Raw genomic sequence first — 17,083 nt, 5'->3', positions numbered from 1 at the left:
TCCTCTTTTCTTTCTTTAAGCGCGTTACTTTAGCCAGCGAATATCCGGATTGTCGACGAGTATACTCTAACCTAGCGAGCGGATCTAGCGAGGATTCTATAAACGGGGCGATTCGAGACGTTTTACGCAACGCGTATCGTATTAGCCGCGACGCGGCGTCTACCGGGGCGAACAACTACAGGTTGTACTACTAGCGGTAGGTGATTAGCGCGACGACGCGTTACTCTGGCTCTACTACTGCTACCGGCGACTCGCCTACTCGCCCAGCGAGTAAACGGCTAGCGCGACGAACTTAAGGAAAGATCGATCGTTTCGAAACCTGCTTGAGTGATCCATTTTAAGTAGGCACTGAACGCAGTCGTGAATAGACGCTTTCTCTTTGTTTTCTGATAAGCCGCCCGCCTCTCGACGCGTGTTCTTTCGTTCGAAAACTCCCTGACGAACAGAAAGAAACGTAATCGGCCGTTCTTCGTTGGAACCGCGACGGCCTGACCCGAGTCGTCGAGCCGTTCGTACTTCGAACAAACGAATTCTCGTCGACGCGACGAATCCACGAGACACGTTTCTTCGACGCGCAAGTACCAAGGTCCTCTTTTACGTAGTTCGGTAGGGACGCAAATAACGTTTCAACGTTCACCGTGGATTCGTTACGCGTTCGTAAAATTCGTAAAGATCCGGCAAATTGGTAAATCAGAGAGACAGAACGTGAACGAGGATCGCGATAATCGAAAATGAAGATACTCACCCGCTCAGGACACCGAGAACTAAGTTCAGCATGAAGAACGAGCCAAGGACGATCAATGGTATAAAGTAAATCCAGTTGTACGTGCTGCCAAGAGCGTCGTTTGTCTGCAAATTTGACCAGAGCCACGTGAAGCCCACGTTACGTGTGCGAGCGCGAGTCACCGATTCCACGCAGCTGTCACGCGCATCGATCGCGATGATCGAAACCAAACAGTTGGCATACGACGTACAAACATCGAGACACTTAACCCTTCGTTCCTCTCCCCTCCCACCTTTCCCTTTCTCAATTGTTCTCGTCCCGCTGGGAATCTATCTCTTAAGAATCGAGGCTTTCGTTTTTAACTCTTCCTTGCAAGAAACAGCACCAATTTCCCTCGTCGCGAAGGCCAATTTCGTTTCAAGTTGTAAGAATGAAACTCAAGGTACACGCTCGTCGATCCGTACGCTCATCGTGCAGCGTTACGAATCGCGAGTAACACGACTAGTCGATTACACACAACACTTAAGGTGACAGTGATTAGAAAACGAAAAAAAAAAATAAAGAAAGAAGAGAGAACATATTAACACTATACAAAGAGACAACGGTCAACAGTTTCATGGATATCGCAGTGCCATTTCTCATACAACAGGCATGTATTATTTGTAAGATACGATTTGCCAAAAAAAAAAAATAAAAAAATAAAAAAAAATAGACAAGGAATTTCCATCGTACCGAGAAATGAAAGATATCGATCGTTGTGCGCGGAACCGAATCGAAGAAATTCAAGATCCTCTGACGGAGGATCGCGTGGTTCGAAGTTCTTCGAGTTCCGGTAGCGCAGAGTACGAAGCTTACAAAAAGAAATGCAATTAACACCAAGATTTGCAAAGAGGGCTGAAACTGACAGTGTTATACTGAGCAAGGTGAACATGTAGGTCAGTGTTAGCTGTAAAACATCTGCAAGCATTTCTCTTCGGTTCCGACGAACAAGAATGAAACGGGCGGAAGCGAGACGTCATAGGGCACAGACACAGATATAAAGTGAAAAGAAGGGGGTGAGAAATAAACACGGACACACAGACAAGGGACGATCGGACGAGGATAGAAGGACGTTTACGAAGGGATGTAAAAATATACGATCACATTTAGAAATTTCAACAGACGTATTAAAAAAGTAGCGAACGACGGCAAGCAATGGAAGAAAGGTATACGTGTATACGGTAGGTAAGTGAAACGACAGAGAGAATGGAACGTACTCTCGTCGAATCGACGACCACTCGCAACGCCAGGTCGCTTTTCCCCTTGGCGAAACCAAGCGTTCGTTGTGCGGTCGATTTCGAACCGAAGGAGAGAAATTTGGCAAAAACGAACGACGGATGCGAACACAGGGAAACAAAGGGAGTCGACTCGACGTGGAACGGAGAAGCGCGAAGACGGAGAAAGTTTGATACGCGTTGACTCGGGATACGTGCGCGACGTGACGACACGCAACAGAGAAACGTACGTATATAGGAAACAGAGAGAGAAAGAGACAGAGAGTTCTTAACACTGAGGGACATATCTCTTGCTTTACCCAGTACAATATGGCAGTCCAGCCCTCCATAGTGATGCACTGGAAGACAGTGAGCATGGCGAATCCGATGTTGTCGAAGCTGGTGATGCCGAAGTTTGGTCCCTCCCAGTGATCCATGCACGTCGAGATGTTCGCGTCGCACACGTGGGCCCCGAATGGCGCCTCGGATTTGTTGTCCGTGTTACACGGGCTCGCCTGTTCGCCCTCCTTCACGATTACATCTACAACAGAGTGAACGTCAGACCGATCGGTTCTCCTTCGTTCTTTCCTTCCATCCTTTCCATTCGTCAACGACTCTAGTACTTGGACGGATCGCTTTCTCTCTCCGGCTCTTGTTTTCCGAACGTATCGGTAACGAAAGAAAAGAAACGCTTCTCTCGACACGGTTTACTCACTGATATCCCTGATGCTGTAACACGTTTTATGCAGGGTTCCCGAATAGAATTCGAGCCCGATGATGGCGAATATCACGATGGCGAAGAGCACCAGCAGACCGATCTGCAGAAGCGGCGCCATTGCCTTGATAATAGACTTGAGCACCACCTGGAGACCTGTTTGAAAGAAATTCGACAGGAGTAATTCAGGCCCAACCACCGCGCCCTCCAAGCGTTTATTTACTCTCTTTTTACTCGTTTCGCGTCTCTTTACTTTTCCTCGCTGCTCGGGGAAGCGTGCGTGCCGTACTGTCTTTTCTTTTTTTTTTCTTTTCTCTTTTTTCTTTTTTCTTTTCTTTTTTTCCCGAAGCGAAGCTCCCGAAACGAAATCAACGCTCGACTATCGTGTTCAAACAAAGGCGTTTGTATTATCGATACGAGGATCCACAGCGGCTAAACAATTGAGATACTTCGTTCTTGTTACATGGACACAGCATACAACTCTCAAAAGATATAGCTATTTGGGTGGTGCTACGTAAAACAAAATAGTCGTTCTAACGTTGCAAGGCATCTACGTGTAGATATATAGATATAAAAATATATACTTGCAAATAACGTTAATACTACAACTGAACTACGAGCTTTATGTCTGAAACGTTTAGTCGTCGGTTCGCTCGTAATCGGATCTACGTAGCAGCTATCGATCAATGGAAACGTTTCGAAGAATCGAAGATCCGATCGATCCCCGAAGTATCCGAATTGCAGAGGCAGAGGGAAATCAGAATGCGCGTTCCTCGAGCACCGAGCCTCGTGTTTTCGCGTTTTCTCTTCTAAGAAAAAAATTTGCTCGCTCCGTATACCGAACGGAATCGAACGTGCGATATACTTTAATTTTCTTCGTGGCTGGAAATTATTTTCAATAGCGACTCGAAAGCGAACTGATCGTTCGAAAAGTGCCAAAACATTTGACGAGCGAGTGACAATTTAAGAAAAAAAAGAAAAAAAAAAATAAAGAATAGAGAAAAAAGGAAGAATGACGGAGAGGCCGTTTCGTTCGATTCGGCTGGATTTTCATGGCCGATTGTATTGAAACGCTACTCACTCGGTATGCCGGAGACAAGTTTGAGCGGTCGCAACACGCGTATCGCACGCAACGTGCGCAGATCCATATCCAGTTCTATGCCTTGCGAGAACGCCGTGATGAACCTGCCCCAAAACACACACACCCCGCCACACTTTACTACTTTCTACTCTATTACACTAATACTCACGCTACTTAAGTACTTAAGCTACACAACTATGTGGTAACTAGCGTTCTATGACCTAACCGATGGGAAAATGGGAGAATGTCTAATCGGGGTGAAGCTCGTCGGGGACCGATATATCTTCGCTTCTTTTTCTTCTTTATAATATATACCGCACGAAATCAATTTTATCTCAACGTACGTTCTCTATAGCCGTTTCCAAACTATGTAGGTCGGCCGGACAGGGGATGAAATTCTACGAGTGGCGACTTTAAACGCGACCGTTCTTTACCGTTTCTTACTACGTCTATGCCGACTATGACTAAATTGCGTGCTGATAAGCGGATCCGATATACGCTCAAAAGTACTAGGAGACATCTTCTATCGTTAATAATTGTACCATCGATAACGTTGAATATAAACAACGGATAATACAACGCGATCTTTCGTTTAAATCTTTCGATAAACTTATCAACGTATCGCGCTACTTTCCACCTTTTTCCAATGTTCAAGCAAATACAATAACTTTCGAAGCCCTAGGACTTTTGAGCGAATAATAAAACTTTTAACTCGTCGCGTATTTCCGCGTATGTGCCGCGATCGATGGCGACTGAACGCGAAAGTCAACCCTTCGCGCACCTCGATCGTACGTACACGGTCGAATTCAAAGACAAAAAGCTCGACTCTCGATTCTCACAGCGTCGGATTAGCTTATCGAATTAGCGCATCGTTGGATCACCCTTTAAACTATAATCGCGAAAGGCGGAGAAAACGGTTTCCAAGTTCGATCAATTCGGCTTAATATCGAAAGCATGGAGACGGGTTAACGATTCGACGGGATGGAGCAACTACGCTAAGAGATTAAACGTTTAATGATTTCTTTTATCAGGAGGATTTCGACGCTTGGATAGAGAGGAAATTCTTATTAAGTTACTCACGCGAGATTCTAATTCTAGATGCCGTTGAATACAATCCTCTGCTAACTATAACTCTAGTTCCACGAAGATAATAAACGTAACATCCGTCGCGGTCGTTCAACTCGTTCGTCGTACAAAGCTTTTACCCCTGTTCTCTGTCGATCGCAAAAATATCGACGGATCGTTTCGTTTAATCATCCGCTTATTTCGTTCTGCTTTTATCGTTCGAAACGACCACGACGGATCGTCGATAGCGTTGGCGTCCTAAATATAGCTGGGATTGCTCGGGCCCTAAAATACACCGCTAATTGGGAATGTCTATAAATTAGAAGCGAAATAGGAAGATTTCCCATACTGCAGAGTTTGCATTCTTCGTAAAATCTTCGTGAAATCTTCGTCGAATCATCGCAGAATCTTGGTCAGCGTGGAAGAAAAATTGATTTCATTCTCGAACGTTGAATTTGCATCCTGGTATCTTTTTTTCTTTTTTTCTTTTTCTTTTTCTTTTTTCTTTTCTTTTTCTCTTTTTCTTTTTGGTAAGAGGAGTCCGAATTCGTTCGCACGCTATGATTCGTGTTGCGGAGTAATCGTGGGGAAGAGAAATTTCGAGGACCGTGATCGAAGGGAAAGCAGACAAGAGAGAGGATATCTCGGTCGAAGTCTAAAAGTCTGTGTAGGACTATGACTCGGTCTCTCGAGGATGTCTAAAGGTACCACTCTCTAGCAAACACGAGCTTGCTCGAATACGTTACTGTTCTAGAACATGTACCTATTTACCAACGTATAGTCAATTCTATCAATCAGTGACTGTGACTAAAGATAGAGTTTGCTAAATATAGAGACACCTGCAGGCCAGTAGTTTCGTGTTCATTTTTTTGCGTGTGTACGTGTATCAAGTATACGCGTGCGTATTCCGCGTTACGCGACAAGTTTCGAGTCGAAAGAAGTCTAACGTATATATAATCCGTACGCTGTCCAACGAGCATCGAAACGTCGGCGAGACCGTTTACACCGATTAAATCGAATTTGCTTCGGTCGTTCGTTCGTCTTCGGGCGTTTATTATCGCGTCGTGTGCGAGCGAAATATTTTCTCGAAATTTTCGATACACCTGTCGTGGTAGACGCTACGTGAGCAGAATACGAAAAAAAGTTCGAACGGCGAATTAAAGATACTCGTCGCGCATCGCGGCAACGAAAATTCACCGCACGTCCGATAACTTTTCCTTCCCTAATGAAAAGCCAAAGATTTCGTCGATGACTCGACACGCCGGTATATTCGCACCGTACGCTTCGTGTGTTACGTAAGTGTGTGCGTGCGTGTCCGTGCGTGCTTTTGTGTGTGTGTGTGTGTGTGTGTGTGTGTGTGTGTGTGTGTGTGTGTGTGTGTATGCGTGTGCGTATGTACGTGTCTAATTTGTCGACTTTGAAACTCTCTAAATGTACGAATAACTTGTGCACAAAACTGAACATAACGACAGAAGATATAGAGCAAATAGTAACGCAATATAACACTAGCGACTAATTCACGCAAGTCCTCTATAGAGACAGTAGAATATCAATAATACGCATAGATATATATATATATGTATAACGTATAAGACACTCGAATTACGCAAACCACGTGGACACAGAATATATATATATATAGATATTATGTTCAATTAATATCGATCATCAAACTGCCAACGATCATCTAGCGTCAATCAACTGTTTCTAATACACCCATAGCCTCTAAGTGGTGGTCAATCAACGATAAAAAACGGAACGCTTAAACGACGTGAAAAAACGTGTATAAATAATCGGGAGAACTAAAGAAGGAAACTAAAAGGATAGAAACTAATAAATCTGTTATAGAAAGATGAAACGTATATAAAACTAAGGAGACTAGTCGAACGCACACAAACTGCCAGGAACAACGGGGGATTAGTTAGTTAGTTAGTTAGTTAGTTAGTTATCAATCTGCTGCTCGACTGTTCTCTGTTACTGCACTCTGTACTGTTACTTATGGCGTTTGTATCGTTTGCCGTTTCGCAGAACTGTGACTGACTCACTTGGAATTTTCGAAACCAGCTTTAGCGGTCTGAGGACCCTGAAGGAACGTAGCATACGCAGGTCGACGTCCACGTTTGTTTCGGCGAACACGGTCATCGACCTAATCCAAGGATTACTCTAGAATCTATCTGCTCGGCCGAAAAAAACCGATCGACGTGCGATCTCCTTAAATCTTAAATCAATGCGGAGAAAGATCCTTTCGTCGCGTCGTCGTTGAATATCAAGCGAGTATTCGTTCGCGCGTAAACGTTTCTCACTTCGACGTCGAATCGATCGTCGGCTAGGAAATCGAAATGCGTAGGACGCGGCGAACGACGCGCGAAGAAAGGCTTTCTCCGTAAACAGGGCTCCTCGAGGCGAGCGTAATCGGAGGGATAAGAGAGGTGGTCGTTTAACGCGAAATCATCGAAACGGAACGCGCTGGAAATTCGATCAAAGCCTGACCAAGTACGAGACCATTCTCCTCGTCCACTGTTTTCCTCTCCGTGCGTTTTCTTACGGGACGAAGCATCCAACGACGAACAGAGAGACAAAGAGGCAGCGGAGGATGGAAAAAAGTGGAAAGAGCAAGAATGCGCTCGTTCGTTTGCACGGAGTAGAAGAACACGGGGGGGATGGAGAATGAAATGATGAGCGAGCTCGCGATGAAACAAAGTAACGAGAAAAGTAGAAGGAAACGAAAGTACGTAAAACTCGAGCGATGAGCTTTCGCGAATTTTAACTAAGGATGGTCCCTGTTTTCCGTATTCCTCGGCTGTTTTACATCTCTCTCTCTCTCTCTCTCTCTCTTTCTCTTTCTCGCACGCGCGGAAATCGATCGACGAGGCTTTCGAACTCGAACCGAGAGCGACGGAATACGGAAAAGCGAGATCTCCCGTTGTCAAAAATCGTCCCGGAGAAGAAAGGGGAGAGTATCGTTAGAGTAGAATAATAGAAAACGATTCGCTCACCCGGTCACCACGACGAAGAAATCCATGATGTTCCAGATGTTGCGCAGATAGGAGCCACGGTGGAGGACGAAGCCAAGGGCGAGGATCTTGAGGCTCGCCTCGACGCAGAAGATCCCGAGGAAGTAGATTTCCGTGGCCTCGAGCTTCTGCGCGAGTATGGTTTTGTCCTGCTTCGGCAGGTGCTCCTCGAGGGCGAGGACTACGCAATTGGCGATGATGGTGAGCAGGACGGCGTACTCGAAGGGCGGCCATTCGATTATGAAGCGAGTATGCTTCCTGATGCAGTTATCCTCCGACAGGATGAACAACGACGTAGTGCCCTTGCCACCTGCCCCACCGCCACCCGCCCCTCCGCCCTGATCCCGGCCTGGCGCCATGTCCACCAGACCAGGTACCTGTTTACAACGTTTTCCTTCCGTTTAATCTCATCCTACCCCCCGTTTCTTACCATCCGTATCCCTCCTCGATACTCTATAAACCGAACGCGATTCTTTTCCGATCGATAACCACCGCTTATCCCCGAGAAACCGAATGTTTCCTCGCTACGACACGAACAAGCAAGACGAACGATACCTGCCCTCGGGGGGCGAATGCCCAGGGATAACCCGATTCCCCCGCGGCGAAGCAAAGAAACTGGCACGTAGATTTACCGAGTTCGCCTCTTACCTCCCCTCCAAAGCTAGTCCAGTCACCGAGACCACTCAGTCCGGCCAACCTCGGCCTTCTCCTGTACTGACTCGCGTATCCAGGGTCCCTTTGTGCCGCCTCTTGCGCTGCCAACCTGCAAATCACGCAAGATAAAAGGTGTTAGCCAGCGAGCGAAACTCACGGTATGCTGTTATCGGGCACGCGTATGTGACGGCACACCTTGCCACCAGAGGATACCATCGATTTTGCAAACTTGTAGTTCACGGCGTGTCACCGGCAAACACGGAAACGAATACGCGACCGCGAGAAGCGGACGCGATCGCGTTCGACTTTCGTGATACGCGACATTCGATCGAGCAATTTCGGCGAGAGATTCCGCCTGTCGAGATAAGAAATGCAAAGTCACGCTACCGAGGCATTGCGACGCGATCAAATACGCCAGCAATATACGTACAGAGCGTGATTATTTTTCGGAGGATAAGAATCGCCTGGTCGGATGGTAGTTGCCAAGTGTTTCGCCAGAGAGGTCGTTAATGGCCAGCGCGAGCATATAATACGCCGCTGGGGCTAATTAACTACATTAGCCGAGACTTTTGCAGCTAGAAGCCTGCCACGTGCGTGGCTTCTACTCGTAGGAAAGTGCAATCAAGGTAGCCGGTAATGCAATAACTCGCGACAAGGATACCGCATAGGACATCCGTGCATTTTGTCGCGTGCTGCGTGCCTTCTAGCTCGATACGTAGCTGGCTAGCCTCGTTGCCAGATTACGTTCTATTCATCGAGCCTTGATTCTCTCTATTCAGCCGCGATCAGCGTTTCCATCCTTAACGAGATCTAGCTCGTTTACGAACAGGACGATCGACTCCTTGTTACGTCGAACCGCGAGCAGATCGTTTACCGTCGATATCGTTCCTCTGTGACGATCCAACGTTTCTCCGACGATACCTAACAGATACCCATAAGAGAAGCATTTCGATTAGCCAACCTTTCCTCTCTCAATTCACCGATTCTAGGAAAAATAGGATTGGCTGCTGAATTTGCACAACGCGCGAAAAAATATATTCTGGATCGACGGTAGTCACACCGGGGATGTTCCTGCGAACCCGCTAAAGTGCTCCTTAAGTTCTTCCGACAACGCTGGAACTCGAGAATGCCTTCGATGTCCTTCGTTCTACAACGAGAGTGATCGAACAATGCAAACTAACATCCGACATCGAATTCGTTCGGTCGTATCCCTTTGTAACTCGGTTCGCGATTTACCTTCGTCGATCAGACGTCTTTGTGTGATCCGTTTTTTTTTTTTTTTTTTTTTTTTTTTTTATTTAATATTTCACATTCACAATTTGTCCAATTTGGACATTTGGTAAAATTTTTTAGTTGTTTGATTATCATGTGACTGGCTACCACCAGCGGGGTACCATCTTCGTGTTTGTTAGGTTATATCCTTTACGATGATTCGTGATACGGCAGAGACTACGACAGTTGGCGAAACTGCGTGAACCGATACATCGCGTAAACGCGTTTCAACTCACGGAATCGGTGCAATTGATTCGTCGATACAACCGTTGCTCGGACCGTTCGATCAACGCAAACTACGAACGTCGTCTGATTGCGACGACTTGAAATTCCACGAGACCGGCATCCGGCACGTGTTTTCCACGATTTCTCGGGATCTAAAAATCCCAATGTCCTCGGCGTTTCTCAAATCTATGCTCTACGCGTACAGGAACAGCGTAATCGAAACGAGAGGACGCGCGCAATCTCGTCGATCAATTAATAACGATTTAATTTAATCAAGCCGTAGATACGAAGTCCATTGTCGATGCAAGCGGTAATTTGCCACCTACGCCGACCTCGTACACGCGAAACGCATCAACACAGCATTATCAGTCAGCCACGGTGTCGTAATAACGATAACAACGTTACCTATCGACGCAATCATCGCTGTTATACTCTCATTCGTTGCGTCAACGTTTAATTAACCACGTTCGAACCAGAAAGTCGACTTTTCGACCGTTTACGTTCGAAATCCAATCCGTCTTGCGCAAATCGAAATAACTCGTCTCGTCAAAAATCGTCTTTTCCTCTCCGTACGAGGTCCCTCGGACAGGCTGGTTAAACGCGAAGGAAGCGCGTTAGAATTGCAAGCGACTCCCTGTCAGATTGACTGTTCGTTCGTCCGTTCGGCCCGACGGAACGTCTCTGAATTATTGAAATCGAAGCGCGAATAATTGATAGAGCGTAGCCCGTATATCGGTAAGATCGATAGTACTCTCGAAAACGAGCTAGCACGGTCCGCCTCCGAACAGTTCGACGGCGGAGAACGACGCGTCGCATCGCCTAACACCGCTCGGTCCTCGTTCGAGCCGCCTCGATGATCGTTACGCCAGCAACAGGTGTAACCTATCGCCGATTACGCACGGGCGAAGACTTTCGGGATTTAACCGATCGGACGCGTGTCGAGTCGAAATCGTTCGCGTTTTTCTCCGTCGAACAAACCGGCCTCGGTTAACGGCCGATTCTGCACGAGCAACCGGGTTTCGCTCCTGCGAATGGCTGGCGATCGAGCCCAAGGAACGTCGTGCCTCCGAGCGATTCACCATAGAAATCGTTGCTGACCCGAGGATCCCAGAGATTTCTCGGTAAATTGCCGAGGAACGAGTCGCGACACCATGCTGCTCTCCCGTTCGAAATTGCGAGAGGCGAATTAACTTTGCGTCGTCGAGCTAAAAATCCGAGTTAAAAACCCGTGACGAAGGTTAATCGCGATTTATGCTAGGCAACGCCGTCCAAAAGGACTTTTTACAGGTTACCGAGCCGCGATCCGGAGCACCGAGATCCGTGCCAAACCCTCGTGTCGCCGGCCACCCGTGTTTTTTCTTCGCGGTAATTAATACAAGGGCTCTTTCGCCTCTCTCTCTCTCTCTCTCTCTCTCTCTCTGTTCGACGCGTTCGTCTTTCCGACGATCTCGATCGTTTCGTTCGCGCATGCCCAAGCGCGCTACGTCGTCCGAATGTTCGCGATTCGATCGTTTCTGCAAGCGACGCGGGGCAAAGTCCACGGACTCGTTACCAACGGGTTCAACGAACTCGAGATCGTTTCGGCGTGGACGATTTCCCGCGAAAGGCTGAAATCCTATCGATCGAATATATCGGGCACCGCGGATCGTAGTTGGCTAGAATTAGCCGACGTACGGTCGGACCAGCGACGCAAAATCTAAAGTCTGGTTGACCGTAACCGATTGATCACGTCGTCCAGTTTGTCGAGGAGAACGGAGGGGAACGTCGCGGTTCTTAAATGCGAAAGGTCGTAAAATGTTTACCGGAACGGAGAAACGTGGGAACGAAGGAAGGTGGAACGGCGTATTTTTGCTGCACAAATACCATCCTTGGCTCTTACCGATCGAACCGACGAATTTGCAGAGCTGGCGAATTTACTTTAGAAAAATTCGCGAAAGAACGTGAAAATAGCTGGTCGGGTTACGCGGCTCGAAGAAGATGGAACGTTCGCGAACCGGCGAACGGGACGAGGAAGGTGCACGCAAAAATAATTGGCCTTCGATTCCAGATCGTGAACTAACGAGGGAGCAGTCGTGAGAGAAGGCCATTTTTTTCATCTCGTTGCGGGTATAAATACGCGCTATATCGAATTTTCCGACCCGAACTATCGCGAGAAAACGTTCGAGGTGCGCGATATTCGTTCGTTTCGATTTTCGATGATCGGTCCTTTGAATCTCTGCTCTCGGGCAACGAACAATTATCTGGACGCTATAAAAGAAAGCAAACGTGTCGCGGCGTCTCGTCCGACGTCCTAGTCGACGGAACAGCGTTCCAGCGTCGAGAAGCATCGAGATTAGTGTCTATTCGTAGCAACTGGGACGGCACTTAAAAGTTTATTATGGCTCATCAGTTATCGACGATACTTCTCGAGAGTTATTAATATCTTTCGGGAAATCAATATGAAAGACGTGACGCCGCGCTATAACGGATCTCCTTGAAAATCGTTGTATCGGTGTGCATGATTCTCGCGTTAACCCTTCCCGAAGTCGTTTAGTCAGCCACTAATACGAGAGACTATCCCTGTTACCCTTAATTTCTACAAACGATCGACGAACCAACAACGGTCTCGACGTTCTAGCCGTTGCAGTACACATCGTGGTTATAGGTGGGCGTTATTCCCGGCGTAACGACGCGCTTTCGGTAACGCGTAAAAGAAAGTCGAGCGAATTAGGGCTAAGTTTATCAACCATATCAACCGTGTCGTGCTTTTTAAGCAACCGGGTTTGCACGCAACGAGAAACTTCCTAGCCTCGACGCTCTCGAAACAAGCACGGTAATATCGCGCGATATATCTATAACGCGACTAATCGGCGCAGGCGTGCCGTTTACGAGCGAAAGTCAAACATCCGCGAGAGCAAGGTATCGCGAACGTTCGATTTCTCGATTTCTCGTGCCAGTCGCGATTACTCTCGAAAAGCGGAGTCTCGGGCGGAAGAAGCGCGACGAGACTCGTCCGAAGAAAGAGAAAGGTAAATCGCGGAGAAATCACGGAGGAATCGTCGAGGGTTGGAAAAACGCGATATGGAATAAGCGCGATGCGGGTGGGGGGTAGGCGTTATCGCGCTCGAGTCCTGATTCATCCTTGAAGCAGCTCCCACGCGGTACGAGGCGCAGCCCGAATAGAGGTTAACGTTAAACCGAGAACGGTCGAGAGGAATATATTCGAGCGGAAGAAAGGGTAGAGGGCGAAGGAAGAGCGAGAGAGCGAGAAAACAGGCAAGAGGGATGAGAAGATAGAGGGGGATGAAATTGGCGGCCGACTAAGAATCGCAGCAGCTCGAGTGCGCCGGTCGCACCACCCTGGGTCGCAGGGATTCGGGCTGGCGCGCAGCCGAATCGCCGCTCTGCGCCACGTGCGCAGTATATCTGCCGCCTGTGTGTCCGGCATCTTGCTGTCTGCTGCTTACCTTCCTACCTTTCAACCTCTGCCAACGTCCGTCTACCTACCCTTTGCCTCGTCCCGTATTTTTCCACCACGTGCACGCTACCAATGCCGATCGAACGATCCTTAGGATTACGAGCACCGGTCGAAGCATCGTCGCCGACTCGTTCACAGGCTGCGATCGTCGCTCTCCACGAGAACGCGTCTCCGGGGCGTCTCCCGGCAGCCAGCTGTGCCGCGCTGCGACCGCGATCGTTACCCGAAAAGCCGGCTAATGTCGCCCTCTAAATGCGCGAAACGATCTTGCCAAAAAGCACCGGAGCACCGAAAGCGCTGTGACGCGAGCATCACGGCGCCCACCCGTTCGACACCTCCACCGTCCTCCCGTTTTCTCTCTTTCTCTCTCTCTCTCTCTCACTCTTTCTCACTCTCTCTCTCTCTCTCTCTCTCTCTCTCACTCTCTCTCTCCCCGTCGCGTTTTCTCTCCGACACACACACCTCGATTCTCTGGCATCTCCGCGATATCGAGGCTACAGTCGGCGACGTTGCGGAGCCACCTAGAGAGAGGGGGTTCCTGGTGACGTCACCTCTCCGCCATTTTGTCCGGTGACGTCAACCGAGCCACGACCATCACGACCGCCACTACCGGCCGCGTACCTTCCAGCCTGCTCTCTACGTTTTCGCAGGATTCTTCCGTCAACCGGCTTCTGCCTACTACCTCCTTCCGATCTACCACCGCGCCTGTCTACGGCTATTTTCCTTTTTTGCGTTTTCGAAATTTCGAACTACCTCCGACGAGGCAACGTGTCCATAGAACCAAACAACGACGCGAACGCGACTCTAACATTGGGTCTAGGCGTTTAGGGTTCGACGATGCGATCCGCCGATCGACCGTACGTGTTCGTAAACGCGAAAAAGCTGGTGTCGTTGGGCCAGTCGCGGTTGTACGAACGTCCAAGCGTCCCAGCACACCGGTGGCTAGAGTGCGTAAATCTAGGTCGAGGTAGTACGGCCGTGGGCAACGGCATTCGGGGGAATTCGATGCAGCGGTTCGCTTATGCTCGGCGTCGAGCGACGCGATCACCCCGCATAACGTTCGTCTTAATTATTCGATTCGAAGCGCTCCAGGCAGCACTCGATCGACCGCGGTAATCGCATCAGCCGGTCACGGCGTGCCAAGACTTTTCGCTAACGGACACGCGTCACGCGGTACCGCCTATCCGATGCTACGACACTTTGTGTCACGTGTACCGGATAAACTTCCAGAGGAAAGAAATTCCCAGCACCTCGTTCAACGACGAGATCCCATTTGCAAACGCGTAGCGGCGAGTAGGACGCGTGGAAGCCGAAATTAACGACAGGAAGAACGTTCGATGTTCGTCTGGAAACCATTCTATTTGAGAAATTACCATAGGAAATGAAATTTGCACGACGTTAAGCGGAGAGACACGTCGAACGTCAATGCTGCTGTCAATCGTTATTCGACGCCTCGACTCGAAACTTTGCCATGTCGCAAAGGATACTATACTTGCTCCATCGATAGTACGCCAGGTGTTATCGATTCTTTTAACGAGGATATAGAAATCACCGGTTGCGCGCGGTCTCTCGGCTCGTCTCTCGTATTCAGACTTTATTCAACGGACGACTGTGTCTGTCGCGCGACGTCGCTACCGTCACTGAAACGGTAGTTGCGATAGCTTCTCGTCAACGGAAGCTATCGCTGCCAACGTAGCGACCAATACGTTGCTACTTTGCGTCAGCCTGTAGATTACTCGACTACTCGGCGATGGAGTTCGCGTCGGTTCTAACTTCGCCGTATTTCGTCCACGCGAATTCCTACCGAATCGTTCGCCAAGAACATGCATCGACTACCCTGATGCAAAAACAGGGACAGATCGATGACGCTATTACGACTGCCTCGTGACGACGTCGTTAGGTCCGATTCGAAAACGTTAATAGAAATCTCGGCGAAATCTCGAAATTATCTCGGAACTTCGTCGATACCGATCCTTCGAAAACACGGTTACCGGGCAAAGCCAGATTTTATCCAAATTTACGCTCCGGTGGACAAAAAGGAGAGAGACGGAGAGATGGAGCGCAATTGGAATACCCACGGTCTAATGCGGACGGAGCCTGATACGAAGCCGAGGCACCATAAATAGCGCTAATAGCATTGTCTGCGCGTTAAACCCGTGTAAACGCAGGCGGACGTCGGTGAGAAACGGGTGTTGGAAAGCGAGGGAAGGCCAGCGTTAAAGAGCCACCTAGCCATAATAACCGCCTACATAGCCCGGTAAAATTACCTTTCGGTCTATTTGCCCCCAGAAACCGGGGTTACGTCAGCTGTACACGTGTGCGACGAATACGTGTATCCGTTTCGTTTCGACATTTCCCCTCCGTTCCCCTAACGCGCCCTTGCCCTGCCGCTACCACCACCCCTGGCGAATTGTTCTGCGATCGCGCGTTATGTCACTGCGTACGTTTACGAGCGCACCTCGTGTGCCTCGTGTGCGAGTACGTCGATCTACGTGCACTGCCTAATCGCAGCCGCATCCCCTCGACTTCTCTACCTTCCTGCCGACTCTTGTCACATACCTACGATATACATCACTCTCGTATTAACCTGACGATGTTATTAATTGCAACGGAAATTTGCCACTCGTCCGATAGAATCGAAATTTCGGGCGGCGAGAATAAATTATCGACGATGATCCTGTCGTTGTTATCGAGTACGATAAAAATGTCACGATCGTGGAAGAAGACGAAATTTCGAGTAGCAAACGGATATCGAATATTCGCGGATGAATCGTCGATCGCGAGGAAGCAATTTTTTTATCGAAGAAAATAGAAATTCACGCGTGTAGAGCGTAGGCAACAAGCGTTTGCAAAAGTGGCAGTAACATGAAAATTTAATTGACCACGGTGGCGAAGAAAGCGGATACACGAGTTCGTTTTAACGCGTTTATTCGTCGTCGCTGCTATAAACGCATCGTCTGCGTCTAAACGCATGCGTTTTAGAGCAGCTCGTCGGTCAGCAACGATTACACCGCGTACTCTAGCTTCGCCGCGATGCGTCGATCGAAAACGCGAATCGCGTTCCGACTGTAGCCGCCGTCGTTTCGAACGTTCAAATTTTCCTCGAGATTTTCCAAACTTGCGACAGCCACGTCCCGAAGATAAACTTCTGCTCGCGATCGTAAAGGACACTCGAGAGAAACCGTTACGCTCCGATACACACCGAATTACAGACTCCCGGAGGCAGTTTCTTACGACGAATTAGACGTTAGATCGTCCCATGGAGTATTCGATTGTTTGTTCCTCGAACGTACTTTCGTAGATCGAAAGCTACGAACGAGTGTAACGAAAAATCGAACGTTCATTTTCATCGAATGATTTAACAAATTGCACGTCTACTTGAAAATGATGCGAGTTGATTTACGCGCGAAAGATCGATATCGTCGCGGTAATTTACGACCGGTTAACTGACACTACACGGTGGAATGCCATAAATCATATGAAATCGAATGTCGCAGCCGGTGATATCGAGTCGAAAAACGATTTCCGAGGCGCGAAACAGCCCTGACAAGCCCAGGGCAAACGCGCGAAAGAGAGGCGCGATCGCTGGCCCTGCAAACATTCGCCTGACTCCCAAACGCGAA

At 48.5% G+C, this 17,083-nt stretch overlaps 1 protein-coding gene across 28 annotated transcripts in view; it reads right to left on the bottom strand.

Annotated features, from left to right (window-relative positions):
* The window catches only part of LOC117237605 (voltage-dependent calcium channel type A subunit alpha-1), a 103,318-nt gene that overhangs the window by 32,423 nt on the left and 53,812 nt on the right, over positions 1-17,083 (bottom strand). For 24 of the 28 annotated variants that reach the window (XR_004492713.1, XM_033508116.1, XM_033510732.1 and 21 more), the window contains 6 exons: positions 8,501-8,615; positions 7,835-8,229; positions 3,774-3,877; positions 2,693-2,848; positions 2,298-2,518; positions 746-849 (listed from right to left, as the gene is read on the bottom strand). Coding sequence is in view for 27 of the 28 variants with exons in the window: in XM_033508116.1 (XP_033364007.1) it covers positions 746-849; positions 2,298-2,518; positions 2,693-2,848; positions 3,774-3,877; positions 7,835-8,229; positions 8,501-8,615 (1,095 nt within the window). In the remaining variant the exon portion in view is untranslated. Of the gene's footprint in view, positions 1-319; positions 436-745; positions 850-2,297; positions 2,519-2,692; positions 2,849-3,773; positions 3,878-6,883; positions 6,985-7,834; positions 8,230-8,500; positions 8,616-13,489; positions 13,746-17,083 lie in introns of those variants that run through there. The other 4 variants (XM_033502965.1, XM_033510333.1, XM_033503739.1 and 1 more) reach the window with 4 other exon arrangements.

The sequence above is a fragment of the Bombus vosnesenskii genome, unplaced genomic scaffold (genome assembly GCF_011952255.1).
Source record: "Bombus vosnesenskii isolate JDL3184/JDL3185 unplaced genomic scaffold, Bvos_JDL3184-5_v1.1 scf7180000013262, whole genome shotgun sequence".
NCBI lineage: Eukaryota > Metazoa > Arthropoda > Insecta > Hymenoptera > Apidae > Bombus > Bombus vosnesenskii.
Note: the sequence above shows the minus strand (reverse complement) of the source record. Positions and strands in the feature narration are given on the sequence as shown.